The 16,037-nt window shown below is 37.4% G+C and overlaps 2 protein-coding genes across 2 annotated transcripts in view; one reads left to right on the top strand and one right to left on the bottom strand.

Annotated features, from left to right (window-relative positions):
- Positions 1 to 2,530, top strand: part of LOC106959278 (uncharacterized) — a 9,011-nt gene extending 6,481 nt beyond the window's left edge. The window contains exons 4-6 of the mRNA XM_015051755.1: positions 93 to 239; positions 484 to 585; positions 1,353 to 2,530. Of these exons, the coding sequence (XP_014907241.1) occupies positions 93 to 239; positions 484 to 585; positions 1,353 to 1,658 (555 nt within the window). The 3' untranslated portion in view covers positions 1,659 to 2,530. The remainder of the gene's footprint in view (positions 1 to 92; positions 240 to 483; positions 586 to 1,352) is intronic.
- Positions 2,531 to 3,246: 716 nt separating this feature from the next.
- The window catches only part of LOC106959268 (calcium-dependent secretion activator 2-like), a 63,931-nt gene continuing 51,140 nt past the window's right edge, over positions 3,247 to 16,037 (bottom strand). The window contains exons 8-12 of the mRNA XM_015051737.1: positions 15,002 to 15,103; positions 7,859 to 7,922; positions 5,316 to 5,439; positions 4,662 to 4,775; positions 3,247 to 3,251 (exon numbers count right to left, since the gene is read on the bottom strand). Of these exons, the coding sequence (XP_014907223.1) occupies positions 3,247 to 3,251; positions 4,662 to 4,775; positions 5,316 to 5,439; positions 7,859 to 7,922; positions 15,002 to 15,103 (409 nt within the window). The remainder of the gene's footprint in view (positions 3,252 to 4,661; positions 4,776 to 5,315; positions 5,440 to 7,858; positions 7,923 to 15,001; positions 15,104 to 16,037) is intronic.

The raw sequence follows: 16,037 nt of genomic DNA, 5'->3' as shown, positions 1-16,037 counted from the left end.
CCATCTTCTTGCTTTTGAAAAATGTCGTAAGAACAGTATGTATGTTTGTAATATTTGATGCTTTAAAACTGGTTTCATGATTTGTCTTTCAGATCCAGGATGAGTTTCACAGAATCACAATGGTGCATCTTAAATCAAAGTTCATGTCCAAACTGGATGAATATACTCCTCGACTTCTGAACCTCTTCCACTCGAAGGGCGGAAGCATGGGGTTGAGATTGCAGGCTATCCTACTCAAGGTATCTTTCATTGAGCATTATCGTTGCTAATATTTTATTCTCAAAGTTTTGTGTTTAAACTTCTGGAATATCATTACTTAAATTTACTGGAGGTTAGCCTGTGATTGTCTTTATAAATGGAATATGAAATAATCGCATGAGAATTTGTATGAGTAGTGTTTTATTACACTGGTCCCCAAGACGGCACAGGAACTCAATATTAACAGTAATATAAACCACCTGGTGTTTCTTTTTTTCGTTTCAGACTCCAAGCAATCCTGACATCAACATGACCAGAGATGTTATCATTCGATGTTTGATGATGTACCTTGGGGAATCTACAGATGAACTCTTAAAAGAGTACGATGTAAGTTGAATTAGATGTTAAAATATAAAGTAGGTGATTTCTCTCATCTCTTGTACTTGTTATTTGTTGGAAAGTCAAATCACAAAATAGTCATAACTGTATTTCTCCCAGTAGTTCTTGGCAAGGTATATCATTGTCCTCTGTTAAGTGTGTTTAAATTCTTATTTTCCATTAAGTAATTTTTAAATGCTAGTGCAGAATGCTATCTCAATTTGATTTCACCAACTGGCATAATTTAAAACTTGTCAGTAATTTATGTAATTTTTTTCCTAAGAATGCTTTACCTAACCATAACTTTTTTTTTTTTTAAGTCTTGGCAATTTGTCCCTAAAAGTGAGCTAAGAAATGATGGCCAAGACGCTGCTTTGTGAATACAAAGACATTTTTACAGAAAGACTGAGGCAACGCAGAATAAGATATTAATCAAGACAGTGCCAGGAAGAAATAATAGTGTAATGGATTGATTTAATTTCAGAAACTTCATTTAGAAATATTTGTAACTGTTCAGCTCCTCATTGCATAATTGATTATAATATAATATATTATTATGATTGATTTATATATGTATTTTTCCTTTTTAAATTATGTGCGTTTTTTTTTTGTGTTATCTCAGATTTGTCTAAAACACTGACATAAATAGAGTGCATTACAAGCAACGGCTGACAAACTCCAGATTTTCTTGTCCAAACAGTTGCAAGCAATTTGGGAAATGGAACCTTCTCCTTTGGCTGCACTGTCTGATATGCACAATGTTCTTGCTATTACAGGATGCTGATGAAGACAGTGTGTCACAGGACCTTGCTGTTCAAAGCCTGAAGATCTACAACATCAAAGCTAACACGTCAGAGGATCCAGACATCGGTATCGTGGTGGACGGCATGAAAATTCTAACTGCTCTGGGTAACTTTCCAAGGGCTTGCTCCCTGCTTGTTGGGTTGGCGTATGCTGTGAGTCTCGCCTATCCAAAGGAGCTCAGATACACGTTTGAAGTGTTTCAGAAACTTCTCCTCGGGCTGGATAGTTCAAAGCTCTCCCCAAAAGTGAACAGCCTCAGGAATAAACTACTGGCTTAAGAAAACGGACCCTTGCTAAACAAAAGGGAATAGACAAGTCACTGTCAAAACCAACACGCAAAACTTTGTGAAATGCTCGGTGAAGTTAGTTAAAATTAGGGTCATTTTCAGTTCAGTGGATTTCTGCATGTGTATTTTTTCTTGCAGTACATTACAGTTAACCACCCTTTCTAAGGACTGACCCCTTGTTCTCATATGTGCCTGTTATATGGCTTGGATCTGTTCAGGTCTGTCACATGAACCCTTGTCCCTTTTATACAGCATAGAGCATCCACTATTGCCTTTTTGGAGAGTCCATGCAGGCTTCACCACTGAAGGGTGATGATCTGCAGGCTGGAAAACTTTGTTGTGTTTCATTTGCACTTTATTTAATATGTTTTTTATTTTTCGAAAAGTGTCACGGAGCCAAGGGCCCCAACACAGTGACAAGATGTAGCATAAACATACAAAAAAAGAAAATGGAAGTTTTTATGCCTCAAAGGTCTCGCCCAACTCTCACATCTTGTCATGTGTTTTCCCCAGGTAAGTTTTATGTGCATACTTGTTTTGGGCTCTGCATGCCTTAAACATGCAGAGCCCAAAAGTGAACATAAGAGTTCACTTTAAACATAAAGTGAACTCTTATGTGATTGATAAATTGTTGAAGCAAGTTTAACTGAGTCCACGTTGATTGTTGTTGATGTGATGGTTCTAAAAAATCATGTTAACTATACTTTGAGCAGAGTGGCACTATGTTTTTGTCTTAATACTGATATATATTGCCCCTTCTCTGTTTTATTGTTGTATTTAGGAATTTTGCACTAGTTGGTGCTGGATAAACACGTTTTATAAAATTGCACAAATAAATGCTGCTGCTGTTTTATGCATTGTAATTTGTTATTTTTTGATGCCACTCAAGTTTGGTCAGGATATTGTGTAAATTAGACACAGAAAAATTATGGCAACAAAGTGACATTCAATATTATTGAATAGATTTAAAGTGCTATGATACAAATAAAAACTTAAAATTGATTAATTATTTTAGCTACAGATTAATAAGAACAACAGTTTTAATGTGTTGAATTAACCAATAATGTGCTACAATATGAGTTGATATTATTTGTATTATTTACTTAATCCAAATAATTTTTATGTTGATGTTTAGTAAATGTAAATCAATTTCACCCATTTAATTAATAAATATGTTAATTTCACCTAGATTATTAGTAAATATGATTAAATTTCCCCCAGATATTTAATAAATCTACATCATTTTTGCTCAGATACTTAGTAAATAAAAATGAGTTTTTCTTGTAAAATTGACTTGGATTTACTAAATATTTTTGGGCAATATAAATGATCATTTGCATTGATATTAATAAATCAACCCCATTTCAGCTGTTGCTTTTATTAAGATGTACTTCATTTTTTTAAGTTAAGTTAAGTTAACATATTCAATACCTTTTAATCAAAATTGTAGAACTTAAATTCTATTCAATTATATTACGTGTCACTTTGTTGCCACAATTTTTTTAAGTAACCATTGGTCAAATTTTTCTCAGTGTGGGAGGAAAAGGAGAGAGTGCTATCGAGGGTGATGCCCAGACTCTTACCCTGACGGGCGGGAAAAATAGAGGTGTTATCAACTAGAAATGAGAAGTTACTAAGTTTACTTAATATTGATTTAGTGTCAATTAAGAGAAGTTCAATTTTATTGCAATTTAATTTAAGACAGTTAAGGGTGAATCAGTGTTTTATTTCAAGAAGACAGAGTGAGGGATGAAAGTGCAAGTGTAGAACTAGGTTTGGTTCAGAGATACAGTTCGGGGGCATCCACAGCAGTGAAACTGAATATGATATTTGCAAACAATATAACCAAAAGGGGAGAAGGTAAATGATGAACAGTAAGGGTCCCAGGACAGAGCCCTGGAGAACACCTGAGGTAACGGGAACAGAATGAAAGGGAAATGATTTTAACTGAACAAACTGAGTGCAGCCTGAAAAGTATGAATGAAACCAGTTCAGAGGTGTATTTACAACACCAAGAGAGGATAAACTGTCAAGGAGGATGTTATGTGAAGGCCGCAGTTCAAGATCAAGCAGAAGGAGCATGGATAATAAACCAGAGTCAGCACGAATTATGTTCCAGTTATTATGAATCAAAGGCAGTTCTAAACATGAACTTTTAGTCTTGGTTTAAAGAAACTCAGTGTTTTGGCTGCTTTGCAGATTTCTGGAAGTTTGTTCCAGATTTATGATACATAAAATCAGAATGCTGCTTCTCCAGTTCTCATGGAAACTGCCCTGTTTAGGTAGTTTTGTCGACTTCTGATCACTTGGAGAAATGTTCTCTGATTTCAAAACTGGCTGAAGGAGCACTTGTAATTCCAGTCTCAATTCAGGGAGAGACTGTGACAAGGTATGCAACTCAGATCCATGTGGACCAGGAGGAAGATGTGAGACTGTGTGGTCAAGGCCAAGCAGGTGAATCATTCATTATCTAAGTGTGATCGTTTCATTAAATTGTTTTTGTAGTTATTGTGCCCAGCCAGTAGACCTTTGGAAATAAAGTTTGAGAGCCCCTGGTGTACATGAATGAAGACAGCATGTGGGGTGTCTCAGTAGCCTAAGTTGTGAATGCTGCAAGCACCTAAGACAGATCACACTAAAGAAGAATCTTCAGACTGTAGGCCAATCAATTTAAATGCCCCAGGCAGGATGTAGGATCTTTTAAAGACCAATACCACTAATGACCAACTCCAAGTATCACTACATTCAGACAGCAGGCAAATGTGACCCAAATCTGTTATTTTGACCATGTATAACTTTTTCATGGTAGTTTGAATGGCTCAATTCTCTTTCCACCCCACTACTGACCTTCTCCCATGTAAAGACTATTTTTAAAAAAGAAGAATGACCTCTGTATTGCTGTATTGCCAAACATCTCTCCAATGCCATCCTCAGACCTCCACCTTTCAGGTGGTATAATTCCCTGCATCTTTGAATGGAAAGCAGATAAAGTACATGAAGTAAATACCTCAGAGTGATGTTCTTCATTCTGTTGTAGGACTTCAATGCACAGCTCTCCCAATCTCAACATATCCTCCAGTCTTTTCTCCGGGACTTCTTCTGGGTCCACTAACAAAGTTCAAACAAAGGAAGAATTAATCAGATTGCAAAGCTGTCATTAGAAACTCGCTCATCTTTCATATGTGAAAGCTAAGCTTTGACTTGGATCAAATACAGAGGCTATTTACGTACACTATACACTAAGTCCCACTTCCACAATGGTTCAAATTTTTTTGCTTTCTTACAGGACAAACTAGGACCGGTATGATTTTTACCAGTGTTTACAATATCATGGTATTATAATCTATAAATTCAGAGTTAACAAAGTAAATTCCCATTTTTTGAAAGATATTTCCAAAAGAAACAGTCTGACAAAATGCAAGAACACAGACTTTGTTGTTCACATATATGAACACGAGCAAATTATAAAAAGAAAGTCTTCTGATTCTCATACAGCTTGAAGAGAAAACTCTTCAAGCTGTATGGTCAACATATGGGCCTGGTTACTAAATCCAATAAGATCTTAGACTCAATAAATAGAAACAGGTGGTGACAATGCAGAATGTCCCAGTGTCATGAAACTCCAGTTCTAGCTTTGACAATTCCCACCATTGATCTGAGCATAGTCCATCAGTTGACTGTAGTTGATCTGGGATGCCTTTTCCAAACATTTCTGAACCCGTCTCTTTGTTTCCTCTGAAGGAACAGGTGTGGTGATGTCTTTCATGAGTACCTGAAAATACATTGTTATCCAGTTTTATGAAATTAGACTAAAAATTCTCTGGTAAAAAAAGTTTCTTAGTGACATCATTAATAATATTAGTGATGTCACCAACCTGCCCGTTCTTTGTAAAAACATCATCATCAGTGTCTGCTTGTGCAACAAATTATATCAAAATAGGGCCATTCCTACAGGCATTCAAAATATATTTGTCTTGCCATTCACAAAGAAGAATTGGGTTAATTGAGAGTATAAAAGATGAGGCTGATCTTGTCCAATGCAGCATCAGTCCTAATATTGACTTTATTCATAAATTAGACATCCACCTGTCCAAACACTATCCTACTTTATTGTTGCAGGTCATTTGTTAAACTCTTTTACTTTGGAGTGGAAGCTTGTACACTTAGTTAATAAAACATTTCGTGAACTCTAAACAAAACAGATTAGTTCATTCATTCTCATTAAGTTTTTCAAACTATCCATGGTTTAAACGTAGTGTTTCTACCTTATTTAATGACTCAATTTACTGTAAAACGACTGTAAATTTTACTGTCTCTTAAATATTTGTATCTAGTAGTTTTCAATGCAGTCAGAACGGTCTCTTTTAAATATTTGGCTGTTCAGGTAACAGGGGGGACTTTCTCTGCCATAATCCAAGAGCACACGTTTTCAGTCTGAAAGTAGGATTTCATGTCTTTTGTTCTCAAAACTTTTAATACTTTTGCACCTGTTCATTTTGAAAGCAGGACTTCATGTCTTTCTTCTCAAAACTTGTAATGCTTGTCCTCGCGCTCAGTCTCTGCTCGGACTTTCTGCTCGCTTACGAAACCTGTAACTGCCTTTTGACACAGTCGCCTGACAACCTCTCAGCCAATAGAATGAAAGTGTTGTACTAGGTGTGATTGTTTCCTTATAGCAGGTGAGCCTGTGTGGCTGCTACCGATTGTAGCAACCTGCGCCACCCACTGGATGTAGGGAGAAACAATGACGTCAGCTTTCTGCTCCGTAGTACATTAAACATTCGCCAGCTGTGCTACTGATCGCTAATAGCTACTGATCTTAGAACAGTGGCACAAAAGAGCTATGTGGCAGACTTAAAAATGTGCTTTGACTCAACATGTGAAACAGCCAATGTGGGACACACTCTGGTACTAATTATCAGTAAGGATCTAAAATGTGTTCTTAATTCAAACAGAGAAGCAGACTTACAGAAGTCCTTCTGGCAATTGCTAAGAAATGTATTGCAACAAAATGGAAATCAGACGCCCCCCTTCCAATTAAAATATGGATTTGTGAGATCGATGGCTGTGACCCTAGAAAAAATTGCCTGTTGGATGCAGAATAGAAGTAAGACTGTTTATAAAATATGCCAACCATTTTTAAGGTATATAAAAGCCGACCTGCACATTGGATTGACTGATCTTCCTGTAATCGATCTCACCCTATCTCTGATTTATATACATTATTATTTAATCTGTATTGATTACTCCTCTCACCACTTTACCCTCCTTCATCCTGTCATTTTTGTCTTTTTGTTGTTGTGTTATTATTGTAAATGTATTTTACTTTAGGTATGTCTCGTTATTTGAATTTTGCTGGATCCTGAACAGATTTTGTCCTGTCAGTTAATAATTGTGATGTTATTAAGAAATCCAAAATTAAGTATTCTAAAAAAAAGAGAAACTTTTTAACTAGTTTGAATAATAAAGTGATCTTCACTGCATGGTTACTCCAATTGTTTTAGAATGGATGTGGCCTGGAATATAATTGCATGATTGGACTGAATTGACTTTTTTTAGTAAAATGTCTTGAGACAACAAGTGTTGCGAGTTGTTGGTGTATAAATAAATATAATTGAATTTAGAAAATTACTGACAGCAGTACCAATAATTCTGCCACCAGGGATTATGCTTTTTGGTGTTTTTAGTCTTAGAATAAATGTAATCATACTAGAGAATGAATTTTTCTCAGTTTTCCAGTGAGGGGATAAGCAAACTGCATTAAGATACAAAATGTATCTAAAGAATTTATCTAAAGGCTTTTTACACATCTCCACTGCTGGCGCCATCAGATTTGTCAGTCAGCAGTGCAGAGGCAGCTCTGCTATGACTGAAAGCAAGTTCCAGCATGTCTGCACAAACACAAACTGCAGAATGGAAAAGTGTCTTGTACTAAATGCAGACACTTTCCCTGTTCAGAATCAAATTTCTCTTGAGAGAATGAGAAATAGGAGATTTTTAAAACATTTTTCAAAAGGATATTATGATATCCTTTTGAAAAATGTTTATATTCCATTATATATACCCTATTATATATTTAGGCAGCAGGTACAACTGGGGAGAAGCTCCTTAATCTCAGTGTTATGATTCCATGTAGGGATCCTGAGAATAGAAACATTAAACAGCAAAAGTACTTCAGAGTTTCCCCTTACTCGTTCCAGAAGCGAAAGTGTTGCTTTCAAGGCCCCATCTGGTCGTCCAAAGGGAAAGCAGTATCTGCAGATGAAAAATGGAGGTGGGCATCACATTAAGAAACAATCTCAAGGACAACTATGCAGAAAAGACGAGACAAAGAAAGATTGCAAAATTGGAGAAGCACAGTACATATTAGAGAGCATAAACAGATGGCTGCCTTCTTTTGTCTAATTACTTTGATGAAAGAAGCTTTTCTCACCTCCGTCTCCATCTGAACACAGATTTGGCAGTTCATGAAGGTTTCACATTGCTAATTGACAAGTGAACAGTACTTAATAAACAAAGGAAAGTGGTCACACAGGTCACCCATTTATGAGACAAAAAAACCCACAGGCAGATGTTCTGTTCTGAGGAACAGAAGTGATCCGACTAAGCGAATAAAAACAACCAAAAAAAAAAGAAAAGAAAAGAAAACAACCAGCCATGAACTTGGTTTGAAAATTCAGCACATTCATAAAGTCAGGAGTTCATGATGTTCATTTAAGAGAAAGAGAAAAATTCATTAAAAATCAGGGATTAAAAAAAATGTGTTTAGTTGAAGTTTTAATATAGGTATGCAATCGCAATCATAACACAAAAATATATGAATATAAATATGTGATGAAGTCAACTGGAAGCAACTAAAACAGCACTTTTGATTCAAGTACTGTAGACTGCTTAAAACACAAAAAATATGATATAACTAAAAACAAAGAATTTCAGTTAATACAGTCATATTCAATAAATTAGAATATACGTTTTGATAAGTCTTGTTTGCCAGATGACAAATTCCCTTTAGAAATAACCTGTAAGCAGGTATACGCCAGTGGAAGGACTTTAGAACTGGGTGATCTGCTCTATATTCCTGATTTTTGTGAGAACACCAGCAGCAGCGTTCTGGATCAGCTGCAGCTGGAGGATTGATTTTTTTAGGGAGACCTGTGAAGATACTGCAGCAGTAATCAATGTGACTAAAGATAAACTTATGGGTGAGTTTCTCTAATCTTGTTGGAACATTAGTCCTTTAATTCTGGAGCGATAGAAGGCCGACTTTGTAACTGTCCTCATGTGACTCAAGTTTCAGGTCAGAGTCCATGACTAAACTCAGATTTCAGCCTGATCTCTAGTTTCCAGCTGTAATAACTGAAGCTGTGTGTTGACTAGTTACTGACTGAAGTTATTATTGTTCAAAGATAATAACTTTAGTTTTGTTTCTGTTTAGCTGGAGAAAGTTGTGGCACATCCACACAGTGATTTGTTCTAAGCATCTGTTTAGTGTTTGAATGGGTTTGGAGTCACCTGGTGACATGGTAATGTATAACTGTGTACCACCTGTGTAGCCATGGTAACTAATCTTACCTCCTGTTATAACCTGAGCCAGTAGGAGCATACAAATATTGAATCATAGTCCTAGGATTGAACCTTGGGATTCATTCATAGGGACCCGAGGACTTGAGAGTCCTACCCAGCTCTTCAGCTGTTCATAATAAGTCATGGTCATCAGTGCCAAGAGCTGCACTAAGGTCCAAGAGAAACAGAGCTGTGACGGTGTTTATATGGATGTCATTGGACACTTTGATAATACTGTGGTAACCATGGAAATCGGACATCAAAGCTGTTGGTTAAATAGTTTCCTATTGCTAGGAACCTAAATAACTGTTCAAACAAGTTTTTTAAATAATTTTGCTGATGAATGTAAAATTTGAGATTGTCCTGTAATTCTGATAAGAAGTGACTTATCCAGATATTTGTTTTTTTTTTTTTTATCAATGGTTTTGATCATGTTTTTAAAGCCTGGGGGTGGGGGAACTGATGAGAAGAATGAGTTTAATATCTAAAACAGTTCACATGCAATGACAGGTAGAACTTTCTTGACAAAATCAAGACAAGCTTTATTGGCTCATAATTCTAAGTTTTTGTGGTTGAGTTGTTAAAATCTAGCCATTTTCTCTGCATCTGTTATGTTTGGGCATAGCATTAATATTGGATTTACTGTTGATGTGCAGATTAACCCACACATATTTTGAATTTTCTCTGTAAAGAAGTTGGCAAATTCACTGCAGGTCCTGTTAGAGTGGAGTCCAGGTGCTGATGGTTGTTAAATCTGGCAACTGTGGTAAATAAAGCTTGAGCATTGTTGATGTTTTAGCTTATGATTTCAACAAATAATTGCTCTCTTACATGTTATGGTGTTAAGTGATAGCTTCACAGTCTTTCTATTTAGGTCTCATAACAAATGTAAAGGCAGGTTTTATGCCAATTTGGTTCTGCCCTTCTACAGAGACTTCATTCACTTCTTACTAGTTGAGTATTTCTTTATGGAAATTTCTTCCTACGAGATAAAATCTTCTATTTAATGGGAGAAATGGAATCAATTATATCTGAAATTTTAGAATGGAAGTTACCTACCAGTACATCTACAAGGCTACAGCATAGAAGTGAGGTGGAAGAGTAGATTTGATGAAAAGTTTCAACTGTGTGGAACGTTTGTAATGACTGTGTTGAATGTTGAACGTTTTTTAATAACGTGTTTGGCTAAGTCAGTCAATGGAGACTGAACTTTCAAAGATAAAGAAATGATCAAATGGGTTCACACCCTTATTGATGGTCAAATCCAGAATGCATCCTTGATTGAGTGTTGCCTGTTTGACACGTAAAGTCAGACCAAAGTTTTCAAGTATATCATACAGTTTTTTGGCATCCATGAATGGTTTGTGAGGGTCAGACCTGAACTCGGCTATTTGACAAACTCTAAATGTGACTTTTTCTCTGCTGCTTGTAACAGTAGTCACTGTAGCTAAAGAAAAAAAAGCAACATGACCACCAACACTTTGTCTCACAGTAAATAATTGTTTTGGAAAAATGTCACAAAAATACTAACTAAATTCTTCTATTTTCCTGTATGTTTTAGCTGATAAAGTTAATTCAAGAGCAATCACAGACTTTTCTCCACACTTTGCCCTCAGCTTCAGAAAATACTGAGCGGTGCTGAAAAATATTGGATAACTGGATTGTGATATTGCTTCCAGTAATATGTGATTGTCATTGTCTTGTATGTAGCCTTTATGGCAGGTATGTCTCATTGAAATGAAAAACATTTTTTAACAGCATCCTGAGCAAGACAGAGCAGTAAGCTGACAACCAAAACCCAAATAAAATGCAATATAGACAATAAAGGAAGGAAAATTCACACAGCGCAAATACTCATAATAAAAGTAAAAATAGTACTGAAATACAGCTTAATATTAGTCCAAGCTTAAATACATTACAAGAGACCATTTTCTTCAACTTTGACTTTGTCTTACACACAATTGTCTGAGTCACATGTGGTCATGTACTACAGTAAGACTCAATCCAACAGGCTGAGGAGCCTACTGGTATGCAAAGTGTAGATTCATGACAACAGAACAAATATTGCATTCCCAGTGTTCATTTATAAAACAATTTTAATGAAGACACTGATTTTGTCAACCCCGCCTCTCGCCCGGAACGTTAGCTGGAGATCAGCACCAGCAACCCTCCCAACCCCACTCAGGGACAAGGGTGTAAGAAAATGGATGGATGGGTTTTGTCATAATATGCTGTGCAACCCTTATATAAACACTATTTTGGCAGAAGTATTGGATTACACAAATGAATAACACACCCATTTATTTTAACACCTTTACCTCCTCTGCAGAGGTTTGCAACAAGGTTTAACAGGTTGGCTTTCTTAGCCAACCTGTTAAACCCAGAATGCAAAGGATCCCTGTCAAACATGGGGCAGGAGGGGAGCATTTCAAGTTGTCTGCAGAAGCTCCACATGTAGAAAATCTCTTGATTAAAGATCCTACAATTGAAGGGAATGATGTTCAAAAGTTTCCATAAAACATGCCATAAAAATAGTTAGGAAGCCATGTGAGTAGGACCAGAATAGAAAATCCTCTGTCATTAATTTCTTTCAATGCAAAGGCTGGCAAATTGAGAACATATGTAATCATGTAATCGGTAGACTACCATCTAATGGGGGTATAAACAGTGATATGAATTAAAGGCAATAAAGATTATAAGCTGTAATTAAGATTTCATTTCAATTATTTTGTGCTCCATCTAATCAAAACCAAACTGAGGAACTCCTGCTTTTGTCTGGGAGGACATTAGCCTAATCCCAACACTGTCTCGGCCATTATTTACCACTATTAGCCTCTTGCTGAGGTGAGTTAGTAATGACTCCCGCTGATAAACCCCCCAGGCCCTCAACTGGCCCCTCCTTCCTGCCCCAGGGCCAGATGGAGGGCCCCTCTGAGGCATGAAGTGTTTAAAGTGCTAAGCTTCAGAATATTTAATGGCACAGGTCCATTCAGATGAGTGTTGCTCAAGGTCTTGGGGCTGTTGCTTTCACACCACACTCACAATGAGTTCACACAGTGATGGCGGTGCTGAATGGTCACACAGATGCTAGGAGGTCTCAACAGCCACTGAACATGAATCTCCTGCACCTGTTGTGTGCCGCTGATGGGGATAAAATACCCCCACTGCTTTATGTCAACGGGAGGGTCATTTTAAAAGTTTTAGGTAGTTTTCCTCAGAGGACAAAGATTGTTTTTCTTCTGCAGTGTTTTTTGAAATTTGAAATGTAGAAGACAAATACAAACTTACAAATAATAATAATAAAAATCTCTATGCCTGCTAATTTTAACTACTCCAATGGTTTTAAAAGTGCCTGTAATGACATGAAGTATAAAGTACCAGAATTAGGAATGGGACATTTATTGATATCAAGGTACATTGCCTAAAGCTAATTCAGGACTTGCAATTGCTTAAAGGTGTATTGAATCCAGCACCTAGCTGCTTCTGGTAACATCTCCAAAATAAAAGATTGATCTTACAAGCTCAGCCTAGTAGGATGCTGTCAATTTTGTGAAATTTGCTTACTACAAAATTTTTCTACTTTTTCAGCCATGGTAACCTTGTTCAAAATCAGTATCTGACAATCCTCAATGACTCAGTAGAAGAAAACTGGGCTCCTTCTCCTGTTTCCTGAAAACATCTAAACTCTTATCCAAAAGGCTTCTCCGGTTCTGAGCTTGATTGGAATAAACAGACTTATAAATGGTCAGAACAATCATACTAACACAGTCACAAATTGGGTAATTTTGTCTCATATGTAGTCATTAGTCATAGGCCCTATCCTCTATTCAGCCCAACATTTGGGTCATTATTACCTGGCAATCCAAACATGTCTCTAAAAGTGCCATTTCAGTTATTTTGGTTTCATGTCCCAAGGTGTGGATTGCTGAAAAACCATCTGAACAGACAAGTCAGGGCTGCAGGGTAGAGTTTAGATTGGGCCTAAAAAATAAATAAATCCAAAACGACCCACTTCCAGAGCCCATAAGCAATGTGTCTGGGCCTGGTCTGACCCTACTAATTAACTTTAACTAGATGCTCAGGCCCCAATTAAACCACATGTATTATTTTGTTTTGCTTTTACTTTTAGAACACCATTTAACCCTCCCACAGTCTTAAAGCGACACTGAGATGGAGCGCTGCAGATGTCACAGTCGGACAGCAGGAAACAAAGGGGTGTCCCGTCAAACCCTCAGTTCCTGAAATCACACACACATAAAAAAAAACACATAAAAGTGTATGTGGGGTATGTGGGGTCAATAGAACCTCGCTGAACCGCGCACATGTTGAAATGACTCCATCTCTTAAGACTCCATAAGGGTAAAATGATCAGTGTAACTTCTGGGTTTAGCTTCTGCTTAAGGTCTCCCAGCTCCATCTTGTTGCTTGTTGTAGCTGCAGGGTGAATAAAGTGCAAATCTTCTGGGATGTGTGATAAAAAGCCTCCCATCACTGCTACTGCTCAAGCAGAGCAGTACAGAGCCATGTGCGTATGCAGTGCACTGTGCTTGTTGCAGTCTAATTAACGTTTGCACTCTATCTACTTTTTGTTACTTCCTCAACAGGTTAAACTATCTACTCCTCTAGTTACACTGTAATAAGTTGATTAACTCAACTTTATATTGTGCACTCTGTTTGGTTTTCTCCATGCTGGATGTATTCCAGGCTTATTAGACGCATCACAGAAGCTAAAGCCCAACGTGACTGAACTAACATGCAAATAATTCTGGTCCGACCAAATTTCAGGTCAGGTTCGGGTTGGTTGTGGCTCAAGCTCAGACCATGAGTATAAACTCTACTGTGTGTTTGTCCGTTTTAACATTGTGATGAACGAGCTCCTGTCTGACAGTTTTAGGTTAAAATTTCATGAAATGTAAATTTTGTTGCTTGTTTTGACGTTTTAAGTTCATCATGATTTTTTGTGTTATGTTTTATGATGTAAACATCATTTATTTACTGCACTTACATTTACTTAGTGTAACTGATTTACATTTCTTCTATATAGTTTTTCAGGTCAGACACACTTTTTCCAGAATTGTGTTGTATGGAAAATATTTCTATGTAAAGAATGTCTATACTGCATACCCAACTACAGTATAGACTGCAGTGCAAACATGAAAGGTTAAAACCAAAGGTTTGAAGGTTTAACAAACATCCTGAACAGTAAATGCATATGACATTTTTCAGAGTAGAGTTGTTTTATACCGTATAAGGACTTTCTGACCCTCAAAAACCCTTAGAAAATGGAAAACCTCCTTCAGTATGCAAACAATCATGCCCTGCTAAGCTTTTAGTGATTGCTAAATAGTTTTTGTTTTCCCTGTCATTCCCTGAGAAGCTACCCTGTGTCCCCACCATGCTGTGTGGATCAGCAGCATCTTCTCACAGCAGTCCTACACTTTCTTCAGCTTTCAGGATGGAGCTATCTGATTTAAGATTGCACCATGCTAGCACAAAGCTACCACTCCCAAGTGTGATTTTCAGCACTCCTGATTAAAATTTTCAGCACAGTGGCAATCCCCACAGCTCCCCTGCTCCCCCATACTGCACCTGGGACCCTCATATGCTGCCACCACAATTTTGTGCATGTCATAGTTCAAACACATGTCCCTTAAAATTGTGGAAATTTTCCTGCTCTCAGAGGATCCATCAGCCTTTGGCTTTAGGAAGAAAATCTGAAAATCTTTTTAGAAAGAACTACAACCCTGTTTCTGTCGTGTGAATGTTCATACCTGAAGTGTGTTATCTGGTTCTCCAATAGCACAATGAGACGATGTCTGACAGCCTCAAACTGCTCCTTCTCCTCCACAGTCACTGTCCCCGTCCCATCAGGCCTGAGGAGACAAACAGCACACTATGAGCTGAATCTGCCACCATCAGCCTAGCATGGAGGCAAATTATAATGAGGTGACTCCTCATCAATATTTTGTCTTATGCAAAAAAACAACAACATTTGAATAATGTTAAAAATCAGTAAAGAAATAGTCAAAAATACCAGTTATGTCACGTGTTCCTTTAAAAGAAAATGTGCAAAATTAATATTACAAAGTGAACCAATAGTTCACCTCAACCTAGAGTGAACAAATTAGACAAGCAAGTTTACAAACTATTGTTCACTCTGATTCTCTGCTGTTTTGAGTTTCTAATTCTTCCTTTGTTCATGTTGCTAGGGAAGCTGAGACCTTCTGGACTGCAGGGGGCGCTCCTGCAGACCTCCTTAACTATATCAGCCATGTTCATGGTGTTGTCTGTTGGAGCAGCAGCTTCTCTACAGCTGAGAGGAAGTGGTTAGATGAGCTCAACTCCTAGCATGGATGGCCTTTGACCTACTGCAGGTGGTGAGAGACAGGGGACTCTGGCTCACCTAACATCACTGATGGACAGTGTGTCAGTGGATTGAGAGAAACTCAGCCATGTGCTCATCTTAAGTCTGATTGATTTCTGCAGCAGTGTCTTCACAGATCTGCCTAAAAAAGTCAATCCTCCAGCTGCAGCTGATCCCAAACGCTGCTGCTAGTGTTCTGACTAAAACCAGGAAGAGAGAGCACATCAGCCAGTTCTAAAGTCCTTCCACTGAGAGAATAGACTTTAAAATACTGCTGTTAGTTTATAAACCACTGAACAGCTTAGAACCACAATGCATTAAAATCTGCTGTGGTTAGATCAACCTTCCAGACCTCTCAGGTTTTCTGGTTCTGGTTCTGCTCTGCATCCCCAGAACCAGAAACAAACATTGAGAAGCAGCATTCAGCTTCTATGCACCACAAA

The sequence above is a fragment of the Poecilia latipinna genome, unplaced genomic scaffold (assembly GCF_001443285.1).
Source record: "Poecilia latipinna isolate Pla-1442-1.1 unplaced genomic scaffold, P_latipinna-1.0 Scaffold1063, whole genome shotgun sequence".
NCBI lineage: Eukaryota > Metazoa > Chordata > Actinopteri > Cyprinodontiformes > Poeciliidae > Poecilia > Poecilia latipinna.
The sequence above is the reverse complement of the archived record's forward strand: the minus strand, read 5'-3'. Positions and strand labels throughout refer to the sequence as shown.